Source organism: Macaca mulatta, chromosome 6 (assembly GCF_049350105.2).
Source record: "Macaca mulatta isolate MMU2019108-1 chromosome 6, T2T-MMU8v2.0, whole genome shotgun sequence".
In the NCBI taxonomy this organism is placed as follows: domain Eukaryota; kingdom Metazoa; phylum Chordata; class Mammalia; order Primates; family Cercopithecidae; genus Macaca; species Macaca mulatta.
This window is the reverse complement of record NC_133411.1, coordinates 15,149,786-15,162,248: the sequence shown is the minus strand read 5'-3', so window position 1 is coordinate 15,162,248 and position 12,463 is coordinate 15,149,786. Positions and strand designations below refer to the sequence as shown.

Sequence of the window (12,463 nt, the reverse complement as noted above, 5' to 3'; positions counted from 1 at the left end):
CATCTGGACAACTTTTTCAAATTATTCCTTTCTCAGCTATTTATCTTTCAAGGGTCTATGTAATTTGTTACCACATTATTCAGGAATATGTCCTCTCCCCCAAGTTACAGTCATTCTTTGTGCCTAATTGTGTACTTTGGGAGCAGGCAGGTTAGTCAAAACATAGTTACCCACTAATAAACAATGAATAATACTCTGGCCTGCGAGGAACACTCTTTCCTTTTCATGAATAGCCTTTCCCTAACCCTCTGATGGGTGTGTTATTCTTTTCAGTTTGTTGGAAAATGGGCAGTTGCTAAGGTGCAACATTTTATTCAACACAATGCATTGTCTTTAGGTCTTTGCTCACTGGTGTTAAAACAATCTGTTTTCATTTTATGAAAATATGTATAATATTTGATATATAATAAATATAATAATTGATTTTATCATTTTAAGAATAATGCGTAGGCCGGGCATGGTGGCTCATGCCTTTAATTCCAGTGCTTTGGGAGGGAGGCTGAGGCGGGCAAATCACCTGGGGTCAGGAGTTCGAGACCAGCCTGAAACACATGGAGAAACCCTGTCTTTACTAAAAATACAAAATTAGCCAGGCATAGTGGTGCGTACCTATAATCCCAGTTACTTGGGAGGCTGAGGCAGGAGAATCACTTGAACCTGAGAGGCGGAGGTTGTGAGCTGAGATCACGCCATTGCACTCCAGCCTGGGCAACAAGAGTGAAACTCCATCTCCAAAAAAAGAAAAGAAAAGAAAAGAAAAAAGACAACACTTTGGGAGGCCAAGGTGGGCAGATCACGAGGTCAGGAGATTGATACCATCCTGGCTAACACGGTGAAACCCCTTCTCCACTAAAAATATGAAAAATTAGCCAGTCATGGTGCCGGGTGCCTGTAGTCCCAGCTAGTCCGGAGGCTGAGGCAGGAGAATGGCGTGAATATGGGAGGCGGAGCTTGCAGTGAGCCGAGATTGCGCCACTGCACTCCAGCCTGGGCGACAGAACGAGACTCCGTCTCAAAAAAAAAAAAAGAATAATGCCTAGAACATATTTTCCTCGATATTCTTCAATAGATGGTATTTATTAAACACTATATTTTATCCTAGAGAAGACTTCGTAACTCTTTCTTAAAATACAATTGCTCACACATTCAATTGTTCTAACGTGGGCAACAAAAACATTTTTAAGGTATCATTTTTCTTACATTACTGTCAGAGTTACGTGGGTTACATGAGCTTTGGTAAATCATCAGCGAAAAGATAAGGGTCAGTACCAAATGGAAATGTTTGTTGTGATTAACTTAGGGTATAACCACAGACATAAGTGATACAGCATGGAACCCTTGGGGTGTGTTCAAGGTAGATGTAAGTAATATACTGATTTATAGAAGAGAATCCTTCAAGCACATCTAGTACTACTAACTTTTCTAGATTAATTATCTATTGAATATTAGCTTGTGCTAACATTGGGCAATTCTTAATATTGGCAATTGTTGCTCATTTAGTGACCCTCTGCCATGTCGTCTATCCTGTTTTGTGTGTTTTACACAGACGCTCGTGACACAGGTTTAATTATTCCTATTTTACTTATTTGGAATTAGAGACCCAGACAAATGAAATGGTTTGTCTCAGACATTGTCCAGGGAAGACTAGGACAGAATCCTGCATCTGCCTGATTCCAAAGTTATATTACTGGTGATTAAATGGGTTTTTCTAAAAAACCCATTCAAAAGTATCTATTGATTTATTAAATGTTGCATGTTTTTCACTATGATTTATATTTCTGTGCTTAAAAAAGTAAGAGTAGTAAAATAATTGAAATTAAAATAGTTTAATACAAATTTTACTAAATAGATTGTTTTACAGTGAAGGAAGGAAAATCTGATAATTTAATGTTTACTTTTAAAGGAGGTGCCTCATTAGACCTTAAAGCTTGTCCTCCAAAACCATCAAAATGGATCCTGGACATGACGTGGCTGAATTTGGTGGAACTTAGCAAACTTAGACAGTTTTCAGATGTCCTTGACCAGGTAACAGTGCTTTGAATTAACTTAAGCTAATGTCAAGTTGAGCAGCTTTCTGATTTATCACTAGATATAATATTTGTGGAAGAGAGATAGTTCTTAATATTGCACTCTTAATATGGTGTTACATGTACTTGACTTTCCTTGAAGCTCAGCTACACTCTGATAAAGCATACTCCGCTCATCATTAACTGGTCTTGCAGGAAGAAATGTGCCCAGGAACTTTAACTAGTATCATCCTGGGCCATATGTTAGTATCACCAATCGGAGGTTCAGAAGTAGAAAAACTGATAGATCCAATTTGATTAAATAATTAGACTCAAAAAGGCGTTTCCTTCTTTCTAGAGGTTAAATGAAAAGACATAAGAACAGATTGCCTCTAAATGCTAAATTTCCTTTCTTGCCTCTTGTTTCTCTCTCTCTTCTTCTTCTTCCCCTCCTGCCCTTCCCATTATTTGACTTAGTTAGGCACCTGGGTATGAATCTCATGCAAGCACTTGGCCTCTTGTCTTTAGAAGTTACCATCCTTCTAGAATCAGCCAGCTCCTGATGATCTCTGCATGTGCTGGAATCATGGAAGCTGGGTATAGAGAATTAAATTGGGACGAGCCAAGAAGCAGGTTCTTGAAAATCAGGTGACCATAGAGAAATGGGATTGGCAGCAGGGTGGCTTTATTCAGCTATAAGTTGAAGCCTTTTTTTTGGCCAGGAAATATCTTAAAGTTGGTTCTTGACTTCCCCAGTTTAAGTTGGCCAGTTGCTTATGTTCTGCTATACTTTTATGTTTTGGCTTATCACTGGTGATGTTTTTTATTACTACTGTGTACTTGGGGGTACAAACCATTCTTCTGAGTTATTCCTCTATAGAGTTACCCCCAGCGACCTTGCCCAGACCATTGATATTGAAGTTGCTACCTTCTGGAGATGATATCTTATGCATGAAACCCCTCAATATTAAGTAGTCTTTATGATTGAGAGAAGTTACTATTTTTATTCTTACATGGTACTTTCTAAATATGAACCTGGAATGATTTGCCTTTGATTATATCCCAAGAAAGACATTTGAACTCTTAATGAAAGGGAATATATCAGAGAACATCAGATTATATTTATCTGTAGACATTATTTGTTTGTTTGGTGTTTCTGATCTGCTTACTATGTAATTCCTACCTCTCTCTGGTGTTTTAAGCTGCAGAGGATAATGTACTATGTCCTTTTACTCTTTCCTAATTGCCTAAGGGTAGCAGGTGTCTGATCATTCATTTGATGATATTAACTGGCATATTTCCAATTACTCTAGATTAATAGAGTATTGATCAGAAAGCTGTTCATTCAATAATAAACATGTATTAAATGTCTTCTTTTGTGTCAGGAGTGGTCCTGGGAAATGAGGAAACATTAGTGAATGAGATTTGGTTCCTGACATGAGAAGATTTTGTGGAGCAAATCAGACTCCGTTGAAATAATGAAAATGAGTTTCCATTGATTTTTGTTGTATTCTTTACAAATTTGTTACCACAAAGGCAAAGAAGAAATTAAACATCCCAGGACTCTCCCCACTTTGAAATGTAGTTGTAGGCTGATGTTAATATAGACTGACTTTGGAGCAAATGACATTAGATTTTAGACAATCAAACTTTTTGGCACTATAATATAAAATAAAAAAATAACCAAGGAATATAATTTACACATATCTGGAGAGGTCAGAGGTTTGATGAAACATATCTATGACCTGTTACTGAAAGATTGTTGGGTGGCATGACACATTTTTTATCCCATGGTATTTTCAGATATCGAGAAGTGAGAAAATGTGGAAAATTTGGTTTGATAAGGAAAACCCAGAGGAGGAACCTCTTCCAAACGCCTATGGTAAATCTCTCGACTGCTTCAGACGTCTTCTCCTTATTAGATCCTGGTGTCCGGACAGAACCATTGCCCAGGTAAAAAGTCCATATTAAAGAGAAAAATGAGATAATATGTTTAAAGATAATTTTCTTTTAAATTAAAAAAAATTTAAAATGTGAATTCTAGTGAGAATTTTCTTGTAGGCTTCTGTGATTTTCTAGCAATAAGTGTGAAAAATGGAAAAGTAAACCACAAATGAATGTATTGAGACATACGTTTGGGCTAAGTGATTTAGTAACTTTTTCTGACCTGACTGCTACAATAGGAGTAAATGAGAAAACCATGATTCTAAGGTTGGCATATAGGTATAACATAAGGGTAATGCATTATTCTTTTATATCATTTTATATTCAATCAAAAATTATATGGCTGCTCCATTTTGCTGGTAGTAAAACAGTGTTTCTGAAAGCAGGAAGAATATAAAGGCGTTAGGGTGAAGAGACTGGGGGAAGGACAGTGTGCCCAAACTGTAGTCATTTCTCCAGAAGAATGTCACAGCTCTAGATGTCAGTAGGTTGTCTTACAACTGAATTTCACATATGGTTTAAATGTGAATCCTGCCTCCAGATGATTCATCTGTTTAAAGACCTTTAATTTGCTGGCTTAGTATCATGGGACTTTACCCACTATAAGGACTTGTGTCTTGCCTTTATGATGAAAAGTTTAACTCTGATACTCAGCCCAGGTTGACTCCTTAAGGGCTTTTCCAAATAAGCTGTGGAGTAGCAATAGCCTTGGGTTTATAATAGAATGTAAGATATATTCTCCTTCATTCTCCAGAGGGAGTGTTAAAAACTTATGGAGTAACTACCTCCAAGTGCACTTAGGTACTGTGGAATCGTGAAAACAACCAGATTCAATGATTTATTGAGAAAAGAAAAATGAGTTTCACAATTCGGGGCACTGAGATCACCTTTCCTTTCAGTTTTTCTTCTCAGTTTCATTACTTTTATCCTGCCCAACTGAATTGTCAAATGGTTGCCTTACTTAAGGACAGTGTGGAAAGAAATGTTTGAGTAGTCTCTTTCTTATCTTTTTCCAGAAACTCTATTTGGTTCAATGCTGAGATTTAAGTAACTCTTTTTTTGTAACTTTATCTTCATTCCAGCTTCTCTGATCCCTGGACTTACCACAGCCATGGCCTCGTACCTGTTCTCCTTACATTTCTTCTTCTGTACCCTAGTCCACCCAGCACATGCTAGAAGAAATGCAAAGATGGCGCCATTCATTGACTTTTCAAGTCCTGTGGTATCTTCCTATGGCCCTTGTGACACCCAAGTGCTAAACAAGGTTTAGAACGTCCATTGGATAAATGTTCTCTCCTCTCAAGTTCTTTTTCTCCTTTTAGAATCCTTTTGTGATTTTCAACCTTCCTGGGAAGGTTGAAAACAACTTTCTGGGAAGTTTATTAGAAGGTCTACAATGTAGATACATTCAATCTCATTCCCCATAGGGAGCATCAGGCTATATGCATTTCTTTTTTTTTTTTTTTTAAATTTATTTATTATTATTATACTTTAAGTTGTAGGGTACATGTGCATAACGTGCAGGTTTGTTACATATGTATACTTGTGCCATGTTGGTGTGCTGCACCCATTAACTCGTCATTTACATCAGGTATAACTCCCAATGCAACCCTCTCCCCTCCCCCCTCCCCATGATAGGCCCCGGTGTGTGATGTTCCCCTTCCTGAGTCCGAGTGATCTCATTGTTCAGTTCCCACCTATGAGTGAGAACATGCGGTGTTTGGTTTTCTGTTCTTGTGATAGTTTGCTAAGAATGATGGATTCCAGCTGCATCCAAGTCCTGCATTTCTTATTCTCTGCATTTTGGCTGAGTGTGACTGTCCACATCTGGGCATGCCTGATTGCAAAAATGCTGCACTCTCAGAGTGTGTCTCCTGAGAGGTACACATTTGTGTCTTAAAAATCCTCAACAGGCTGGGCACGGTGGCTCACACCTGTAATCCCAGCACTTTGGGAGGGTGAGGCAGGTGGATCATGAGGTCAGGAGTTCAAGACCAGCCTGGCCAACATGGTAAAACCTGTTTCTACTAAAAATGCAGAAATTAGCCAGGCATGGTGGCAGCATGTGTAATTCCAGCTACTTGGGAGGCTGAGGCAGGAGAATCGCTTGGACTCGGAAAGTGGAGGCTGCAGTGAGCCGAGATCGTGCCACTGCATGCAGCCTAGGTGTCAGGGTGAGACTCCATCTCAAAAAACAAATACTCAACAAAACGAGGTTGGCACAGGTGTGCAGGTTGTTTGTTCATTTTCTCCCCCATTCATAGGCTGAATCTGTTGCGTTGGGACCACATACGGGGATGAACAAGTTCTGCAGAGTTGTGTGAAGAGCAATGTATGAAAATGCAGCACTCCTCTGTGGGGTGTTGGCTGTCTTTAAAGGCTGGCAGGCTGTGCAGAAGTCTGGCTTACCACACCTGAATTAACTCTTACATCACTTATGATGGGTGTCCTCCTGTCCCTAGCCAGTGACTTGCTCTTTTCTGCCTCATGGTCTCTGCATATGTTTCTTCTGCATAGAATGCACAGGCTCTGACCCACTTAGCTGTCCTCTTTGCCTCAATAAATCCCATTCATTATCCAAGCAACAGCTTAAATGCTTCTTTCACAAGGGAGCCTTCTCTGATATATTTCTGCAAGATTAATCGGTTTCATACTTTCATGTCTCCCTGCAAGTCATAAATCCTTCAAACTAGTTATTTTGCTATTACTTGCTCAATGTGTGTCTCATCCTGGCATGGAGGTGGGGGTCAAGCTTCATAAGAGCTGGACCATTTGTTCACCTCTCTAGTCTTAAAACCTGTTGCACTGCCTGGGACAGAGGAGAGGGTCATGGGCCAAGGTTTATACCTGTTGCATGAGGTGAATCATCTAACATGGTTTGTTAGTTTTTGCACTGCTGTAAATAAATACCTGGCACTGGGTAATTTATAAAGAAAAGAGGTTTCATTGGCTCATGGTTCTGCAGGTTGTACAGGAAGCATGGGGCTGGCATCTGCTCAGCTTCTGGTGAGGCTTCAGGAAACTTTCAATCATGGCAGAAGGTGCAGGAGGAGCTGGCATGTCACATGGCGAGAGCCAGAGCAAGAGAGCGTGGGGAGATGCTGCATACTTTCAAACAACCAGATCTGGGAAGAACTCACTCACTATCATGAGTACAGCACCAAGCCATTCTGTGGGACTCATCTCTATAAGCCAAACACCCCCCACCAGGCCCCACCTCCATCCCTGGGGATTACAGTTCAACATGAGATTTGAAGGGGGCAAACATTCAAACTATATTATTCCTCCCATGGCCCCTCAAATCTCATGTCCTTCTCACACTGCAAAATTCAATCATCTCTTCCTAATCATCCCCCAAAGTCTTGTCACAGCATCAAGTCCAAAGTCCTAAGTCTCTCTGAGACTCATCTCCTCCCACCTATGAGCCTGTAAAATCAAAACAAATTATTTCCTCCCAAGATACAATGGTAGTAAGGCATATTTTCATTCCAGGAGGGAGAAATTGGCCAAAAGAAATGACTAGTAGGCCCTATGCAAGTCTGAAGCACAGCAGGGCAGTCCTTAAATCTTGAATCTCCAAAATAATTTCCTTTGACTCCATATCCTGCATCCAGGGCACACTGGTGCAAGGGATGGGCTCCCAAGACTTTGGGAAGATGGGGAGACTGAGAGATGCCTGGAATTATTGTCCTACTGGCCCGGTGAGATAATGCAGGGTGTTGGGTTGAAGTTGAGGTAAAGAAGATGAAGAAATGTGCTCTTTCTAATGCACGCATGTGTGATTTCAGATCCATGCCTACTGCAGTGGGGCCTTACCTGGGGTTGCTGAGCATCCTTGCATATTACGTATTTGCCCCATAGACTCATTACATCCCTTAGGCTTACAGCCAATTTGAACCATGACAGTGACCCTATTTAAGAATATCCCTTCCCAGGAACTGGAATTATGACGAAAGGTCCTTTCTCCAGATATAAGTGAGGCAGCCTTCCCTGTTGTTATCTGTTCCAGAGGTTGGCAAAGTAGGGCCTGCCAACAACATTTGGCCCACTGTCTGTTTATGTTCAGCTGGCTACTTAAGAATTATATTTTTAAATACCTGAAAAAAATCACCAGAAGACTAATATTTTGTGATAAGTGAAGACTGTATAACATTCACACTTCAGTGTCCCTAACATTTTATTGGAACATAACCATGCTTTTTATTTGTGTGCCTATGACTGCTTTTCTGCAACAATGGCAGAGTTGAGTTGCAATAGAGATGATTTGGCCACCAAAGTCTAAAATATTTACCATCTGGCCCCTCAGTATTCTAGCATGTTAACTCAGGGCTTGGATGATAATACCTGAACTGGGTCAATGCTGAGTTATATGGCAGAATTGGCCATATTGAGACCTTTGCTACCCTGGGGTAGAAAGTGCTTGAATCTTGATGAGTTGCACTGTAGAGATGCTGCAGTGATGGCGGTACATGTGGCTGAGAAACCACTGCAACTGTGGAATGCCTCCGTGTCCAGCTTTTGAAGTCCTTCCTGATCACAGGACTCCCTGCTTTGGTGACTGTGACTGAATGTGCACATGGAGTAGACATTTGGGGAAGTCAAAGAACATGGCAGTCAAACTTATCAAACACCTGCCAGAGGCTGTAGAAAAATATGTAAGTTTTTATATGCAAGGTGGAGATTTAGATATTGGATCTGCCCAACCTAGAAAAAGTATTGAGAGGCATGAAAATAAATAGCACCCTGTGCCTCAAGTTCAACTGGACTGAAATTCACCTCCTCAAAACCTCCCAGCCACTGAACTAATAAAGAGGAAGGTTGGAAGGTGTGAGCCTCTTTGTGGGTGAGGAGCCGAGGTGCTGTTAGTCATTTCATTGCCAGTGGCCTAGTCCTGTCAAAGAGGGCCTGACCACCATTTCTTGTTCCTTTGGGAAACCAGGTAGAGGTCCTTCCCCAAAGCCATCTAGAAATAGTTGCCAAGGCAGGAAATCCTGTGTATTCTACAAAGTTGGCATGCCTCTTAATCTGCCATTGGTATGGGGGAATGGACTTTATGAGGAGGATTATGACTTTACAAGAAGGAGAAGAGATCCACAGTAAAATGGCCCAGCTGTTTCTGCATTAGCTGGTCTGAGTTAGGGAATGTGAACGCTCCTCTTTTTGTGTTTTGCACTCTCATGAGGAAGATGGACATTTCATGATGACCAAGTTTCAGACACCCTTTCCCTGGCTATACGAACGATGAAGCTTGCTTGAGAAGTCTCCACACACCAGGTGGAATCAGAAAGTAGGACCAAGCCAGTCATTCAACAGTCTAGACTCATGTGGCACCCATTTTACCTCTCTTACCAAGCTACGAGAGGACATAGTAAGCCAGGAGAGTCCTCTGTGGTGGCCACTTCTCTTTCATTGTAACCCACAAAGAAGGCAAACACGAGTGGGAAACATCACACCAATTTGTAAGCTCAGATGCTTGGGGTACATTTTGAGGATGAATAGGGGATAGCAAGATATTGAAGATGAGGGATGAGCCCACATTACTGGCTGAAAATCAAACTCTGATGTTTTAAAGTCAAGGATGATGACTGAACCAGCTCTGGCTCCCGTTTGGTCCAGGTCTATCTGAAACCTGTCTGATTCAAGGGAAGCTCCATCTGAAGCTGTTTTGTGTTTCTATGGGAATTGGAGTGGGGAGGCTCACCTGCCTAGCCCTTGGGAGAGTTACAGGTCATGTGGCACCCATGCCTAAGTTATGATTTTTGTGGGGAATGCTGCTGGGGAGAGAAACTTGGGTTTTACCCGTCTAAGGTGGAAGAAGATCACACGAATAGGAGGAAAAATGTTTTTGAGGGAATTTAATTATTTAGAAGGCAGAGAATATAGACTAAGGGTCGTATTCACAATACCATCTGTTGAAAAATAAATTATAACACTTTCACCTCATTTGAAAAAGGAATTTGTTGTTACCAGAATGTGTTTCTATGGTTGTAATAAAGTTGACAAAATCTGTGATATTTTGAGTATGGATTTCGTTCAAAACAAAATTAATAGTAAAGGGATGAGCCAAATATGGGAAGGAACGACGACAATGAGGAGGAGAGAGAATATGAATTAAATCTTTAAAAACTCATTCATTCATTCATTCATTCATTCATTCATTCAACAAATATCCAATACATTTCATGCAAGTAGTCACTCAGTAATTATCTATTTGATCAGTACCCATTACATTGCAGGTATTGTGTTGCTTACTTTATTATTTACATGCATAAATATTTGCCTTAGAGCATCCTAAACAATAGTTTCCCAGTATTTTTGTTTCCTGGTGTAGCAGGAGGCAACCAGTGTATTGAAACGGGTTTCAGACCAGGGGTCATACAACTTTGGTTCTTTTATTTGTACTGATTTTTGTACTGTAACTTTGGTCTGATTTTGTACTGAGTAAGCAACACAGTCTTCCCACCTACAGAATGGAGATATAAACAAACAAATATGACAAAACAGTCTCTACCCTGTTTCCCTGACAGGGTTACTGTGGACATCATTGAGATCATTACAAAACTGAATTTTGGAAACTATACTACATTATCCACATGAAACAGTTGGAACGGCTTTTGCTGACTTGTGTGCTGTTTTTGGCAGGCCCGCAAGTACATCGTGGACTCCATGGGAGAAAAATATGCCGAAGGTGTTATTCTAGACTTGGAAAAGATGTGGGAGGAATCTGATCCACGGACGCCACTCATCTGTCTCCTGTCTATGGGCTCAGACCCCACAGATTCCATCATTGCCTTGGGGAAGAGATTAAAAATAGAAACCTGTTATGTGTCCATGGGCCAGGGCCAGGAGGTCCATGCTCGGAAGCTCTTGCAGCACACCATGGCGAACGTAAGGCTGAGTGTCTACTTTTGTGCTGTTCGTATTACAGATTATGGAATAGCAATGCAGAAGAAAAATACAAATCATTAGGAGTTTAAATTTACATGCTGCCTGCTGTTTACTAAACAGCATTTTTTAAAAAAAAATTTAAGCTAACATTAAAACTTTTGAGGCAATGTGGCAAATAAATCAACTACCCAAGGATAGCAAAGTGGATGGTATACTCAGTAGGTTGAAAACAAAACATTTAATGCAGAGAATGGCAATCCCAAAGAAATGGGATTCTGGGGGTGAAGATGGAACATCGGAGTTCTCACCTAAGAAGTTTAGATCACCTGGGTGTGATGCCTCACAACTTAATCTCAGCACTTTGGGAGGCCAAGGCTAAGGATTGCTTGAGCTCAGGAGTTCAAGACCAGCCTGGGTAATATAGACCCCATCTTTACAAAAAAAATTAACTGGATGTGGTGGCATGTGCCTGTGGTCCCATCTATGTTGGAGGCTGAGGTGGGAGGATCACTTGATCTGGGAAAGTAGAGGCTGCAGTCACTGCAGTCCAGCCTGGGTGACAGAATGAGACCCTTTCTCAAAAACCAAAACAAAGCAAAATACAAAAGAAGGAATCTCAGGGCAGGATTCACTTCTATGCTGGATAAAAGAGAGAAGCTGAAGTCTTTTTTTAGTTGCTGTGTTTTATATTGAATTTCCTTTTTGTTTTGAATTGTGAATGGCATCAATTGAAATTTTCAAAGGGTAAAGGTTGGATAATTTATTCATCAGTACTGTAAATTTCTGAAGAAAATATAAGGGAAATGTGAAATCTCTAAATTATCAGTTTTACGAGTAACTGCTAAGACTTTAGATCTAATGTTTTTTTTTTTTTTTTTGGAAAGACAACTCATGCTGCTCTAGTCAGTGATCTAAGATGGGTTATAGAAAAACACCTTAAGATTATGACCTGAATCTTGTAGATGATTTTAGCAAAAATATTTTATAGAGTAGATATTGAGGAAATTATTGTTACATGACCCCCAATTTTGCCTGAGTTGCATTACACAAAGATCTTCCTATACTTATGGTATAATTCAGGCAAAAAATATGGCTTATTATTTTCTAAAGCTCTTGCTCTTTTTAGTGTGATTCCCAGGGAAGGTTCTTCCACATTCTAAAGGGTGTATGCTCTGTTGCTAGGATTCTGAGAACTAGTGGGAGGCAGAAAGTTGCAGGTCTCAAAATTCAGCAGGCAATCGTTCTTCCACCTGATTTCAGTGTAGTACCTATTCCTTCAGTGTGCTGGTATCCTCCAATCTAGACCCTGTTTTGCCTTCTGTAGAAAATCAACTTCTCATTTTTCATTAAGGCAGGCAGAATTTGGGGAGTTATGTGGTATATATCAGGTTGCATCTCAGCTTTCTCTAAATGCTAGTTTAGGATTCAACTTTCTTGAACCTCTTTTAAATGTTAGTGATGATGCCTTCATTCTCTCTGTCACTGTCCTTAAGAGTTCATGCCTTTAAAAATTTTCTTCATTGTAGTTTTAATGGAATTTGGGGAGGGATCTGAGTTAAATGGATGTTTTCAATCAACCATCTTTACTTGGAAGTCCTTTTATGTTTAACTTTGATTATATTCAT

At 40.2% G+C, this 12,463-nt stretch overlaps 1 protein-coding gene across 1 annotated transcript in view; it reads left to right on the top strand.

Moving 5' to 3' along the window:
• The window catches only part of DNAH5 (dynein axonemal heavy chain 5), a 247,805-nt gene that overhangs the window by 206,111 nt on the left and 29,231 nt on the right, over window positions 1-12,463 (top strand). Inside the window, exons 69-71 of the mRNA XM_078004351.1 lie at window positions 1,904-2,025; window positions 3,810-3,959; window positions 10,593-10,838. Coding sequence (XP_077860477.1) covers window positions 1,904-2,025; window positions 3,810-3,959; window positions 10,593-10,838 — 518 coding nt within the window. The remainder of the gene's footprint in view (window positions 1-1,903; window positions 2,026-3,809; window positions 3,960-10,592; window positions 10,839-12,463) is intronic.